This window comes from Schistocerca piceifrons, chromosome 1 (genome assembly GCF_021461385.2).
Source record: "Schistocerca piceifrons isolate TAMUIC-IGC-003096 chromosome 1, iqSchPice1.1, whole genome shotgun sequence".
Taxonomy (NCBI): domain Eukaryota; kingdom Metazoa; phylum Arthropoda; class Insecta; order Orthoptera; family Acrididae; genus Schistocerca; species Schistocerca piceifrons.
This window is the reverse complement of record NC_060138.1, coordinates 171,798,360-171,814,077: the sequence shown is the minus strand read 5'-3', so window position 1 is coordinate 171,814,077 and position 15,718 is coordinate 171,798,360. Positions and strand designations below refer to the sequence as shown.

At 39.3% G+C, this 15,718-nt stretch overlaps 1 protein-coding gene across 1 annotated transcript in view; it reads right to left on the bottom strand.

The window, feature by feature from the left end:
- The window catches only part of LOC124786712 (protein KIAA0100), a 329,777-nt gene that overhangs the window by 155 nt on the left and 313,904 nt on the right, over positions 1–15,718 (bottom strand). The window contains exons 37-39 of the mRNA XM_047254285.1: positions 8,309–8,521; positions 3,947–4,054; positions 1–424 (exon numbers count right to left, since the gene is read on the bottom strand). The exon at positions 1–424 is cut by the window's left edge and continues 155 nt beyond it. Of these exons, the coding sequence (XP_047110241.1) occupies positions 374–424; positions 3,947–4,054; positions 8,309–8,521 (372 nt within the window). The 3' untranslated portion in view covers positions 1–373. The remainder of the gene's footprint in view (positions 425–3,946; positions 4,055–8,308; positions 8,522–15,718) is intronic.

Genomic DNA, 15,718 nt, shown 5'->3' with positions numbered 1-15,718 from the left:
TATCCTAAAACAGTTACAGCATATACAAAAGGCACAAATAAACCATTCAAAATAAAAACAGCCTTTGAAAATAATCTTTAGAAACAGCACCTGTTCAAATTAAGTTATTTGTATTGCACAGTTGTGGGTCACTTGCAACCCATGGAATCTTTCTCCTATTATAACAGTTCACAGAGCCGAGATAAAAGAAATGTTATTGCATACCAGTCCATTCTCCACCCAATACAGATAATACTTTTGTAGCTGGTGGCTGCATTCATCACCATTGTGCACAATATCTCCAGAAGAATGAAGTCTGATGGATCATTCAAATAACTTTACCTCTTTTCTTTTTCAATCTTCGCATGTTCAAGCACCCACAACAAGTCCATCTTCATTTAGGAAACTTGAAAACACTTTTCTTGGTAGATTTGCTTTCAACTGGCTGGAAAAGGAGTGAACTTTAGTATTCTCTGTTACACAAACATAAAACTAAATAACTAATGAAACTGCATGATATTTGACAAAATGTGATGTTTAACATTGTTATGGAACTATAATGTTTGTAAGTACTGTATATACCATTTTCAGTTCTGCCACTTTCTTTTTCAGTATCTTGGCTACTCATTTTCTGATAGTAGTAGATCCTATTCATTAACAGTTATCGCAGATTATTACACAAACTAAATTACAGGTGGTTAACAAGCACACTGACACAGAAAACAAATGCTGAATGCTCGAACAGTCAACAGTCCACGGGTGTACTGCTGGTCCATAGTGTCCAACGAGGGGGGGGGGGGGGGGGGGGGGTCAGGGGGTGCTCCATCTTGTGGTGGAAAATTATCCATGGCTGATATTCTTCTAATTGTGGGGCAGTGAACTGTTGCAAAAGTCTAAGTAAATGTTAGCGGTAATGTATTTTTCCACGAAAAAAAGAAAGGTCCAAAAACCTTGTTATGCATGCGGTTGCACCAAACATTCACTTTTTCGCTGTCTTCCTGTAACTGTTCAGTAGCATGTGGAGACCCTGAACCCCATATACAGACATTATGCCTATTTACCATCCCACCGACATGAAAGGTGGATTCATTGCTAAAGCATATGCGGTTTAAGGATCTTGCAGGAGGGCGGCAGAACACAAGGCACTAAGGGCACTCAGGGAGGACCAGGACACAGTGATCTTGGCAGCAGACAAAGGGAACGCGACAGTGCTGCTTAAATTGGAAAACTATTGGCAAAAAATAGACACCCCCCTGCAGGATCCTGCCTACAAATGACTAGGGAAGGACTTCACCACAACAGTGTCTCTCAAGACCGTTGAGATGCTCAACAACACAGGACTACAGAAGAATATCATCATTATCACAAATGCTAAAACCCTTGATGGGTTACGGTCCACACCATGTGAAAAACAGCTGAGATTATGAAGGTACTAAAGGGCATGCAGCTGAAATATGAAGACCTGCTAGTTAGCTTCGATGTGACATCCTTATTCACGAGTACCAACAGAAGACTCCCTAGCTTTACTCGAAGAACACTTTGAGGAGGATATCATCAAGCTCTTTCGCCATGTGCTAACCACCACCTATTTCAAATGTGGTGGGAAGTTCTACGAACAGACAGATGGTGTATCTATGGGCTCCCCCCTAGCACCAGGCATAGCCGACCTATACATGGGAGCACTGCGAAAAGCTAGCACTGGACACTGCTAAACATAAGCCAAAAGCCTTCAGCAGGTACATTGATGATACTTCTGTAGTTTGGCCACATGGCAGGCACAAACTGCTAGAGTTCCATCGACACCTCAATGGTATACATGGAAATATCAAATTTACCATGGAGATAGAAGAGAACAGAAGCTTACCCTTTCTGAATATCCTGATCACAAGAAACATGGACGGCATGCTGGGACACGCAGTGTACAGAAAGAAAACACACATGGACTTCTATCTTAATGCCAACAGCTGCCACCACCCTGCGCAACGCAATTCTGTACTCAACACCTTAGTGCACAGGGCCAGGTCGATCTGTGATAACACAAGTTTGCCAGGAGAATTTCAACACCTCATGGACACCTTCAACAAAAATGGACACAGTGGGACACAAATAAGGAGAGCTCTGAAGACCGACCACAAGAAGAGAGAAGAGAGACTGGATGAAGACGAAGCAATGGGCTGTGCGTTCTTGACATACGCACGTCCTCCAACAGCCAAGATCACGAGATTTCTCAAGAAATATGAAATGAAGACCGTTTTCCACGCAGCAGGAAAAATCAAAGACCTTCTCAGTTCAACCAAGGATCCACTAGGTCTGATGGCACCTGGTGTGTACAAGATCGGATGCGAATGTGGGATGCAATATATAGGACAGACGCAGCGATGCATCTCACAGCGCCATAATGAATACATCAGGTATGTATGCTTGGGCAGAACATAGTACTGATGAGAAACACAACTTCGATTTCGCAGACACAAAGAAAAATATGCAGTATAAATGGATTTTGGGACTCAGTAATCAAAGAGTTCATAGAAATACGGTTACACGACAACCTAATCAACGGCGACAGTGGCTACAATCTCTGCACAGCCTGGGAGCCTGCAATCAGGAAAATCAGGGAAGAACGTTCCATTCCACCAAGGGCCACGGCCGGAACAGAGACGGATGCCGGGACACGAATCACGCCCCCCCCCCCCCCCCAACCCCACCCCGTTCCCCTCCCTCCACCACCACTGGCCGCTCAAGGCGTATCAGGCGGTTCCGTGGGCATGTGATTGGCCGGCGGTAGGAAGCCGAGAGTGGTCCAACAGAGATATCAGCCCGTGACCGACGATATCCCGACACTTCGCTTGAAGATGATGGAGACGCATTCCATCGAAATGTTGCTACGAGACGACGACGATACTCGGCTCACAACCCATGAAGACTTCATATAAGCATCCCCTCATGGCTCAGTACCACCTAGGACTGAAACAACTGAATTACATTCTCTATCAGAGTTTCGACTACATCTCACTGTGCCCTGAAATGGGAAATGTCCTACCCACTATCCTTCCCATCCCTCCCACAGTGGTATTCCACCACCCACTGAACCTACACAAAACCGTCATCCATCTCTACACAAACCCTTTCTCCCAACTGCTTGCCTCATGGCTCACATCCCCGTAACAGACCTAGATGCAAGCACTGTCACATACATCCTCCTGTCACCACCTACTGTAGTCCTGTCACAAACATGGCCTACCCCATCAAAGGCAGGGATATCTGTGAAAATAGTCATGTGGTCTACAAGATAAGTTGCAACCGCTGTGCTGCATTCTGTGTGGACAGGACAGCCTACAAGCTGTCTGTCTGCAAGAATGGCTACAGACAAACTGTGGCCAAGAAACAACTGGACCACTTTGTTGCTGAGCGCACCGCCTAACACGATGTCCTCCTTTTCAATTACTGCCTCACAGCCTGTGTCATCTTGATCCTTGCCACCAACACCAGCTTTTTTGAGTTGTGCATTTGGGAACTCTCACTGCAATATATCCTATGTTCCTGTAACCCTCCTGGCCTCAACCTTCATTAGTCGTCATCCTAACCCATGTAGCCTCCCTCTCTGTTCCCATTCCACCAATGCACTCACCTCCCAACAGCATCTAGCTGCCCTACTCTCTACCTTGTATCTGCATGCTGCCAGCAGCACTTTCCAATAGTCTTTTTATTGTGCCTTTCTGTGATTCAGCATCTCTGCTATATTGTGAGTAGCAACTATCCTTTCCATTATATTGTAATTTTACACCTGCCTTGTATTTAGACATAATTACTTTCCTATACTGCATCTAGTATTTTAAGCATGGTATCATCTTTACTGGACAACGAAACAAGTGCAACACAAGTATCTTAGAATGCTGATTACAATAAGAGCAGAGTCAACTTATAAAAATTGTATAAAATGTAAATGGTATTCCACATAGACAGTTACCATCACTCTTGATCCAAACAGTATTCTTGCTTTGTCTTCCTCTTGTGGGGACACCCCTTCGTCTGTAGCCACCCTGTTCATTTTAATTTGCAATTTTTGCTTGATTGCCTGCATAAAAAGAAAGAAAATGTTAATGCTTTAAAAGTATCTGTAACACTGACAAGTATACAAAATTATTGTAGTAGTAGTAGTAGTAGTAGTAGCAGCAGCAGCAGAAATTTTATTTATCTTCAGATAAATTTTACAAGGATGTTGGAGAACTCATATTACAATTTAAGAAGAAACAAACATAATTTATACCAAAGGTATTTAAATACTTAAATGTCTTGTTTATCAAGAATGCTGGGATTTTGTAAGCTTTAATGAACACCTTATTCCGAGCTCCTGTGTCCAAAAATAAATAAAAAACATGGGCTACAAGTGACATTAAATAATGGTTACACTATTTAAGAAAGTGGGGAAATCATTGAAGTTACAATATAGACCTGGATCATTCCATTTTTAAATTTAAGACTGTACTGTGTGCTACATGAGACATGAAAGCGAACTGAGAAGAACAAGGAGTTTATACAGAGAGAGCAAGTAGCTTCAACAGCTAAACCAATAAACAAATGGAGGAAAATAATACAGAATGGGACTTAAGAACATTGAGGATGGCAATCACTAAACAGCTACCAAAGTCCTATATATATAAAAAAAACTGTAGATGGGAGCATGTTTGGAATTTAAAAGAAAATAGAAGGGCTATAAAAGCAAAGAATATGAATTACTGAAAATTCCTTAATAACTTTACAGCAGACAACAGGCACTTATTAGGATGAAAAAGAATATAGCAAAGAGCATACTAGAAAAGAATATAAAAATCCTAATACAGGTTCATTTCAAATGCTGAAAATGAAAGGCAGTTCTCTCAGAAGGCTCTGAAAACGTAATACAATCAAAGAGGTACTGTAAAGATGAATATGACTAATGAGACCTGAAAATTACAGCAGGCAAATCTAATGTATGGAAATTTACGTTAGAGAAAGACAGTTTCAAAGCTTACCTTCAAGAAATAGTTCAGGGTACACTTTTACAAGTTCATTTCCAAGTGCAGACTTTTACCCTCTAATTCTGGTTGCCTGTTCTGTGTCAATATGCTAACTTTTTGTATAATTGTCTTCACTGTAGCAGTGAATGGTGTGGAAGAGGTACAAGACTGTTATGTCTTATGATCTTTTTTGCTTAAATACAGGGTGATTATAATTAAAGTTAAACTTTCAAAACATTGTAGAAATAACACCACTGGTCAGAATGACATCAAATTGCAATGGAATATTATCGGAGGAGGATAATAACGCATGGCAGAAGAAAAAAAATAGTGTGAAAATTGATCAATAGATGGTGTTGTATGGGTCAGAATACGTAAATGAAAACCCCTCTGCACAACCCACTGAACTTGGTATAAACTCTCCAGGTACACGGCTTTCCTCCTTTCACGTCTGTGACATTCACCAAGATTGTCTCAATGCAGGATCATGCTCTGCTTGTAAAGCTGTATTCCAAGAATGATTGTGCACATGTTGCTATGCAGAAAATGATTCAGAAATTCGAAAAGACGGGTTCTTTTGGTGTGCAACCTGGTAGAGGGAGTAAACGAATTGATTCCACGTCAGTGGAAGCAGTGGCCACAGCAATGCAGGAGGAGAAGAGTGGTGGTGTGCAAACATGTAGTGCACAGAGAATTGCTCGAACATTGGACATACCCATGAGCACGGTGCGTAAAATCCTACAAAACATCCTTCTTTGCTATCCATTGAAAATTACCCATGGGCACGAGTTGCTTCCTGTTGACCTGCCAGCAAGAGAGACCTTTGCTTTAGAATTTCTTGCTCACATGGACGTGGACAATGATTGGATACGGAAGATTTTGTGGACACAAAGCCCACTTCCATCTGACAGGATATGTCAATACACAGAATTGTCGAATATGGGCAACGGAAAATTCACACACAAATCAACCAGTACCACTTCACCCTGAAAAAGTCACTTTGTGGTGTGAGTTTATGGCATCATTTATCATAGGGCCATATTTTTTTTGAAGATACAGGTGCTTCCGGTCTGATACTTGTACTGTCACTGACAAGCGCTACGAGTGTCTTTTGTGCAACCACATCATTCCGGCTCTCCAACAGCGTGGGGATGGCTGCACACTACAAATCCAGTTAAGCAGCTACTGAAACGCCATTTCAGAAATGCTAGAATTATCTGCTGCCATGTTCTGCAGCCTGGCGCCCCGGTCACCTGATCTTAATCTGTGTGACTTCTGGCTGTGAGGCTATCTGAAAGATGCTGTGTTCAGTGTTCCGATTACAAACTTAGCTGCATTGAAGGCATGCATTGTGAAACACATTCTGAACATGACCCTGGAAACACTTTTATCAGTTGTGGAACATGCTGTTTCTCAGTTTCAACTTGTTGCAGAAAATGGTGGAGAGCATACTGAACACATTCTGCGCCAGTCACACAGAAATTAATAGTCCAATTTGATTTTCACTGATGCTTTTTATGCAGTTTTTGGCATCAGGCCAATTAAAAACCAATTTTTTCTATTCAATGTGATATGACCTTGCCATGGTGGATGGGATTACATAACTAAGAGTATCACACCTGTACACCCATGCACACCGAGTAGTACAGTTTGTTTAATGTCAAACGTACACCTTAGGCATTGCTGTATGGTTCATTTGTCATTTGTAGTCGACCACTATTAAATTGTGATGCGTACAGTGCCATCTATTGCTACATTTTGAAACTATTTATTTTTCTTCTGCCATACTTTTTCCCCCCTTCTCCAATAATATTCCATTGCAATTTGACATTCTGACCAGTGGTGTTATTTCTACAGTGGTTTGAAAGTTTAATTTCAATTAAAAGCACCCTGTATATTGTACTGGCTTAGTCACTTTAATTTTGTGGATCATCATCCACTCCATGGAAAAAAGACATTTCCAATGCCAATAGGGGTGTGCTGCCCTTTAGATCACATAACATCGACAGATACAAAGAAAGTAAATTGGATAAAGAAAATATTACATGGTAAGCACCCGTATCATCTAACACAGCCACACATCGATCAAGACGCATCCAACACATGGCTAAGAAAAGGCAATATATACAGTCAGACAGAAGGATTCATGATTGCAATACAGGATCAAACAATAAACACCAGATATTACAGAAAGCATATTATTAAAGATCCCAATACCACAACAGATAAATGCAGACTTTGCAAACAACAAATAGAAACAGTAGATCACATCACAAGCGGATGTACAATATTAGCAAATACCCCAGAAGACATGACAATGTACCAAAAATAATACATCAACAACTTGCCATACAACATAAACTAATAAAACAACATGTTTCCACGTACAAGTATGCACCACAAAATGTACTGGAGAATGATGAATACAAATTATACTGGAACAGAACCATTATAACAGATAAAACAACACCACATAACAAACCTGACATCATACTCACCAATAAAAAGAAGAAATTAACACAACTAAGTGAAATATCCATACCCAATACAACAAATATACAGAAAAAAAACAGGAAAAAAAAAATTGAAAAATACATCCAACTGGCTGAGGAAGTCAAGGACATGTGGCATCAGGATAAAGTTGACATTATACCAATTCAAACGGTTCTGAGCACTATGGGACTTAACATCTGTGGTCATCAGTCCCCTACAACTTAGAACTACTTAAACCTAACTAACCTAAGGACATCGCACACATCCATGCCCGAGGCAGGATTCGAACCTGCGACCGTAGCAGTCGCGCGGTTCCGGACTGAGCGCCTGAACCGCTAGACCACCGTGGCCGGCTTATACCAATTATACTATCAACTACAGGAGTCATACCACACAATATCCACCAGTACATCAACGCAATATAGCTACATCCAAACGTATATATACAACTACAGAAATCTGTAATTATTGATACATTTTCAATTACCCGAAAGTTCCTAAATGCAATGTAACATATACTGTACAGTTAAAAGGAAGTCGCACTTGATCAAGGTCCGCGTCACCTTCCATTTTTAACCAGACATAATGTCTGAGAAAGGAAAGAAATAATAATAGAAATGAGGAGGAGAGGGCAAAGAAAGATGATCTACTCAGAAAATAGAATATTTGCAGCACAAACAGTGAGTTGTAATTTACAGCACAAAGAGCACATTTTGTGTGTGTGTTGGCAGCACTGGAATTTTGCTCCTGAAGAGGAGTATTAGCTGCCTGCTTTTTCTCTTTGTAAATACATAAAATAATTTTAATTTTTATAGCAATTTACAACTTATCATCCATACCTGAGAAAGAATAACTCTCCTACTATCACTTTTCATAGCCAGCAATAAATCCAGCCATGTCCAAGTCACATTATGATATTCCAGAGTTGGAATGACCAAGCTGAAATCTCTAATGTCTTCCAAATTTTTATCCTTATTGCCTTTATAGCTCACCCTTACTGGCACTTCTGGTATCTTTATGTAAATAAATAATTTATTTTTCTCAGCTCGCTCCTGTAAAAATAAATGTCATCTTTATTAGAGAAACTATGTGTGAGGGGGAACAGAGATTCTGAGCACTACAGCTTAGTTCTGCGTAGAGCACAAATAATGCAAGGTATAAAGGTAGTCACTTACCATACAGCTTATTACTGAGCTTTCAGACTACTCTCTCTCTCTCTCTCTCTCTCTCTCTCTACTGGCCCAGATGTGCGCATCAGTGTGTGTGTGGGAGGGGGGGGGAGCGGGGGGAGGGGGGGGATTTCATTTTTTGCTCTGTTGTAGTACACTGTCCAAAACCTCAGCAAGTTTTCAGTCTTACATATGAGCCTGCTGTCCACTCCACACTTCAGCTACATGGTAAGTGGTTATCTTTACTGTCTCCATTATTAACATCTGTAATGGCATAGACCTTGTCATGAAACTGCACCCATTTAAGCCATATAAATAAGCACTACTGTTCACTGATATTTATATATGAAATTTTTATTATCAAACTGCTCCTAGAAAGCAGATAGCAAGAGCTGTTGCTGCTGTAGTCATCAGTCCAAACACTGGTTTGATGTAACTCTTCACACTTACATATCTTGTGCAAATATTTTCACTTGTGTATAACTGCTACCAGGTACACTCACTTGAATCTGCTTACTTCAGTCAAGCCTTTGTGTAGCTCTAAAAATTTTATGCTGAACCATTCCCTCCATTATCAAATTAAATACTCCTTGATGTATTCTATAAACACCTCAATGTATCCTATAAACCTATCCTTTCAGTTAATAAAGTTGTGCCACAAAGTTTTTCCCTCTCATTCAATTCAGTACAGATTCATTTGTTACTCAATCTATGTAACCATCAGCATTCTTCTGTAGCACCATATTTTGGGAGCTTCTGTTCTCATCTTGTGTACAATGTTTACTGCTTATATTTCACTTCAATGTAAAGTAGAACCATGCATGTTCAAACTTGTTTGTCAGATTTGCTCTTTTCTACTTGGGATTGTTAACAAGCCTGTACAAGTACCTACAAAGTTTGTCAATTTAACCTCACTTTTGAAGCAGATGCTGTTCGTGTACTGAACTATTTTGAAGAAAGTTAGAATGGCTATCAATGCAGACAAAGTGGTTCCCGCATTGACTTCAACACTGTATATAAAGAAGATAAAGACAACAAAACACTGGTCTGGAGAATGGTTAAAATTGAAAGAGAAATGTACCCATGAAAATCACTTAGGGGAATTTACTCAGAACCTGATGGTTACATCTACTTTTTCTGAATGGACAGTCAATCTTTTAGTAACTGAGTTACTCTGCTCTCACACTGAAAAAAAAAAACACAAGTATGTGGAAATTTATTCTCTTCTATGTTTATTCTCTTCTACTTGTTTATTTAATGACAGTTCATTACCACAAGGAAGAACAGGAGAGCTTCAGTTTTTATTTTTATTTTAGTGCACTCTTGCTTGTATGTTGTGCATATAAAATTGATTTACTTTTTAATCTCTTCCTGGGTTGGGAAAGACAACACACCTCTACTCTTTTGGTAATTTCCAGCGCCATTTTGTTTTATCCCTGAAAGCCGTTTCCATAGTGGTGATACAGCGAGATAAACAGAAATAATACTCTTTTTCACTAAAGATGCACAGTGAAACACTGACACAAACATCTGCCATTTTGTAAAACCTGCCGTCAATCAAACTTTCAATCAACTGTGCCACACACATTCTTTGTCTGACAAACGTTGTAGTAAAGTCTCACAAATTGTTTGATCGTGTACAGGGTGCTTAAGGTCACAGGCGCCGACTCCATGGAGCCTGAGGGGGCCCGAGCCCCCTAAAAAATTCGTTTGGTGTGGGAGGGAGGGGGGGGGGGCAGAGCCCCCCAATAATTTAAGAAAATTGTTAGTTGTACTATGCTTTGTAAAATCACAAAATTATGTTGGAAATTATTATTTTCCTTGTTTGACAATAGTTACCTTTTACAATACATTCAGTAATGCATTAAAACAAATAATTATTACAGTAGTAAGCAGGTTAACTGAAAACGAGTGGTATGAATCACGATAGTGTTACGGTGCTGAGGGCACACTTAGAAATTGTCCCGGTGCGCGAACCTTCGGGTAAAGTCTGGTACCTGTGGGCCAGTGCTGTGGCCGTAGCTACATCAAAAGGACTGGAGCAGAAGCACCTGGGACGGTCCGCCTTGCGTCACCTTGACGCTTTGAGATATTATGATGCCGTGGCTATATAAATCCCACCCTGCTGTTGCAGTCATTCAGTGTGGATCGTTTCATTCAGTGGATGCTGCAGACATGTTAAGTGTTCCGACTTTAGTGCCTAGTGGACTATTTTTTATGACTATATTTTACTCATTTTCTTTAGTCTCTTAGTGTGTCATGAATTAAGTTTGCAACGGATAAATTTGTTACCAAAAAGGTGCACTTGGAAGCTGATGATACTGCAAGTCAACCTCTAACAATTATTGTGTCATCAACTGCTTCATTGTGTTCAGGCGAGAACCATTCACAGCCGAAACCTGGACAATCTGGTACGTGAAGGTCATTTCAGAATTCTTGGTCAATCAAATATACATAGCTATAATATGAAGCATCTACCGAAAAAGTTTTTTGCAAAACCGGCAAAGAGGCAGATGCTAAAAATCTATTACAATTTTCTTCAAAAAAAAGAAGATGCATTTACTTCCATAGGGTTTTCTAATTGGAAAAAGACATTGGAAAAATTCTCTCTTCATGAAAATATATTTACGCATAAAAAAGGTGTTCTGAAAGTAAATTGTATCACTAATCGAAGTGTGGTCTCCCAATTGAATGAACAAATAGATAGTGATATAAAGAAAGACCATTTAGCTCTTGAGACAATTTTCACTACCATGCAATTTCTATGCCAACAAGGACTAGCAATTAGAGGGCACGAAGATGTAAACTCAAATTTTTTTCTATTGTTGGAACTCCGAAAAAATGACATACCAGAGTTTAAAGATTGGTTAGCGCATTCCAAGTATAAGTGGACATCCCACGATATTCAAAACGAGATCATTGATCTACTAGGAAAGTCTGTGTTGAGAAAGGTATTGGCTTCAATCAAGAAGACTAAACATTTTTCTATTATGGTTGACGAAACAAGTGATTCTTCTATTTATGAACAAGTGTGATTTTGTATTCGTACTGTCGATGATCCCTTAATCATCAACGAAGACTTTATTGGCTTATATGAGACCCCAACATTGAATCACAAACTCTGTTTAGTATTTTAAAAGACTGTTTTGCTCGTTTTGATTTGTCAATGGATAACTTTAAGAAGACAGTGCTATGATGGTGCCCCGAGTATGAGAGGTAAGTTCAAAGGACTAAAAAAGTTCGTTTTGGATATACAACCAAAAGCATGTTATGTGCACTGCACTTCTCACAGTTTAGACTTGGCAGTTGTAGACAGTCTCTGGCGTCTTACATCTATGAGGGATATTATGGCTTTACCCAAGGACTTAATAAACACCATAAGGGAATCGAACAAAAGGATGGGACTTTTCAGAAGCATACGTTGTGAGAGTGCCAACAACCACGTTGGTCTACGACCCATTTGCCCAACTCGATGGACTATGCGAGCTTCCAGAATCACGAGAATAATAAAAACTTTGAAGAACTTCTAGAGTTTTTTGAAACATTTTCTGCAGAGGACATAACAGAGGCAGGTTACTAATGTGCAGGCTACCTTGAGTCAATGTTACAATTCAAGACTTATTTCTTTTTACGTCTTTATTGTCATGCAATGAACCCAGTAGATGATGTCAATGAAAAAAATTCAATGCCTTCATTTAAGTGTTGCTGATCTGGAAAAAATATATGAGGGCTTGATTAGTATACTGAATGGAAAGTGTGATAATTTTTAACACTTTTGGGAATTGTGTTTAAAAGAAAAACCTTCACAAGTTGAAGATCCTTCGCTTCCTCGGAATTGAAGTATACCGAAGAAGCTTGAAAACAACAAAGCCAGCTCACTGCACTTTCAAAACTCCAAAGGAATACTACAAAGTTATTTACATTGAAGTTTGTGAATTGGTGCAATCTTGCATTACTGAGCATTGCTTCAACTGGACTCACACAGGTCATTGCAGTTGAACAAGAGTGCTTGCTTTTAGTAAACAGAGATGCAACAAATTTGGAAAAATCAACTGAGTTTTTCAAAAATGATCTAGACACTGAGAGACTGCTCTTACACTTGAATATGTTAGCCGATATTGCTAATAAAAAACAACTGGTCTTAAAAAACATGCGAGATGTAAGAGAGTACATTACACAAGAGCCTGTAGTTGGAAAAATGTTATGTGAAGTAGTCCCAATCACGACAGCAACAGCAGAATGGTCATTTAGCACCCTTAGACGTCTGAAGTCATATCTCCGATCAAAAATGGAACAGAAGCAATTGAACAACTTGGCTGTTCCTCATACCCACTGAGATGTTTTTGATGAATTGGATATCCGAGCAGTCATCAACAACTTCATATTCAGTAATCCAGTAAGACAGTCAACATTTACACCTTTCTAAAGACACTTTAGCCCTAAGAATGGCATTTAGAGCAATATTAAAAATATTTATAAAACAGAGAATTAAATTACATACATGATGTTAAATTTTCAGTTTTGAAATATTAGTACTAGTTTAGTACTGTATTAGTTATTTTCAAATAATTAAATATTTTTAGGGTCTAAGACCCAATTAAAACCCCCTATTTACATACTTTTTGACTGAATGTATTAGGCATACCGTATTAACTTTATTACCTGTATTAAAGCACTAACTTTGAGATATTGTTTTTATTTAATGAACCCTGAGCCTTATTCAAAGTAAGCTTAAATTAGCTATTTCACTTATTAATCATAGTGCTATTACTGTGCAACAGCAATATTTTATGTTTTGTTCTTTTAATGATAGTTAAGGATTTCTTTAAATATAATTTCAGTCTTTAAGAGCTATATATTGACTGCTCTGTAATAGTCTATAAGCTTGATTATTACTGTAAATTAAATTAGCTTTTTACTAAATACTGTGCATGTTTATGTTTTGTTTCTTTTTTCAAAGCCAAAAAATTGTCAGGCATGTCGAGTTCCCCGGGGTATTGAGTTATTGAGAGCCCAGTTTCCGAGGTTCTAATGTTGACCATATGACTCTAAATGCTTAAAAAACTTTAAAACTCACTATTTTTCATCTAAAATGTAGAAAATTTCCCAGGGCAAGACTCCCAGTATGCCCCCCCCCCCCCCCCTCCCCCAATATTTTTTGTTAGTCGGCACCCCCACTTAAGGCTACATTCCAGACAAACATTTTCAGAAAATACTTCCCACCACTTAAATTTATGAAACTTCCTGGAAGATAATAGCTGTGTGCTAGACCAGGATTAAAATCTGGAACAGTGCCTTTCTGGGGCAATACCTCATGATCCATCCTCACAGCTTCACTTCTTTATAAATTTCACCCAAGTTCTCCTGCATACCTAATGAGACTAGCACTACTTGAAGGAAGGATATCTCAGTGAAATGGCTTAGCCAAAGGTCAAGGGATTTTTTTCCAGAATGAATATTTCACTCTGAAGTGGAGTGTGTACTGTTCTGCAATTTCCTTGCACACTGAAATGTGAGTGGGACTGCCACTTGAACACGGAACGTCATCTTTTGTGGGAAATGCTTTTATTGACTTAACTGTCTAGGCACGACTCATGATCTGCCCTCATGGCTTCTTCAGTATATCTCTCTTACTTGTCTGAAGGCAAGGTTTCAGGTTGGAATCATTATCCAACTTACAGTTTTAATTTGCCTCAAAGTTTCAAAACAGCACATTCCCCTGCACAGCAGATGATTCATTCTGGAAACTACAATTTATATTCAATGTTAATATAATCCTTTTTTTTTCAGGAAATATTTGCTTGCTATAGTCAGTGAATAAACAGTGGAAATGTCCACCTTAACCTTGCTCTGACTTGTTTACACAGAGTTCATTGAGCGAAAAATATGGTTCAAATGGCTCTGAGCACTATGGGACTTAACGTCTGACGTTATCAGTCCCCTAGACTTAGAACTACATAAAGCTAAGGACATCACACACGCCCATGCCTGAGGCAGGAATCGAAACTGCAACCGTAGCAGCTGCATAGTTCCGGACTGAAGTGCCTAGAACCGCTCGGACACCGTGGCCGGCTCATTGAGCGAGTCAGTGCCAGAAGGCATCAGTGCAGCGTGTAGCTTCTGAGCTGTATCTTGGTCATGCTACTTCCAGTGTCAAACAGTTATTGTGCTAAAAGTACATAATGATAAAATGTTGTCTTTTGTGACCAATGGACTTGCTGCCATGGTAACTCCAATTCCTGTCAGATCACTTAAGTTACGCGCTGTTGGGTTAGGCTAGCACTTGAGCGCTGCTGGCAAGTGAGGTGCACTCAGCCCATACGAGGCAAACTGAGGAGCTATTTGACTGAGAAGCAGTGGCTCCAGTCTCATAAAATGACATAAGGCTGGGAGAGTGGTGGGCTGACCATCACATTCAGAGAGTTGTCATTCAACTACATATTTACACTTTACTACGAAACAGGGAGCATTTTACACATTGCACCAATGTTTTCCTCTATCACTGCTCACTCAGTCATTCTTAAACACCATGAACTAAAAAGAATAATCTATTTTCCTGTCTTATGCTGTTGTATCATGACTGCAGATACAATACGTATGTACCGTGTTGTAGTTGATATCATGTTCCTGCAATCTCTCCTTGTTGGTCTACGGAATCTGTCAATCACATTGAGGTGTGGAAGAGGTCACTGGTGAAAGATAATGACAAAAATTTTTGGACATCAGGAAGTTGAAAATGAGCCAGGAATGGAATTTGCACGAAGGTCACTTTAGGACTTAAATGCTAGTACATTTATAATGGCTACAACAAAATCACTCGGCAGATTTACAGCACAGTGTTGTAAAAAAAGCAAAAAGCTTCATAAGAAATTGACAAAGGCCATAAAGTAGATAACTACTTTCTTCTTGCATTTGTTACTTATTCAAATTATGTTTCTTCTACATATAAGTTAATGACACAATTAGTGAATGAAAATTTTATTTATACCACCTGAATGGTATATGTAAGAATGCCATTCACTAATTGAGTCTTTTCCTTATATATAGAAAAAGCATAATATGAAAAGTATCTCATAATAT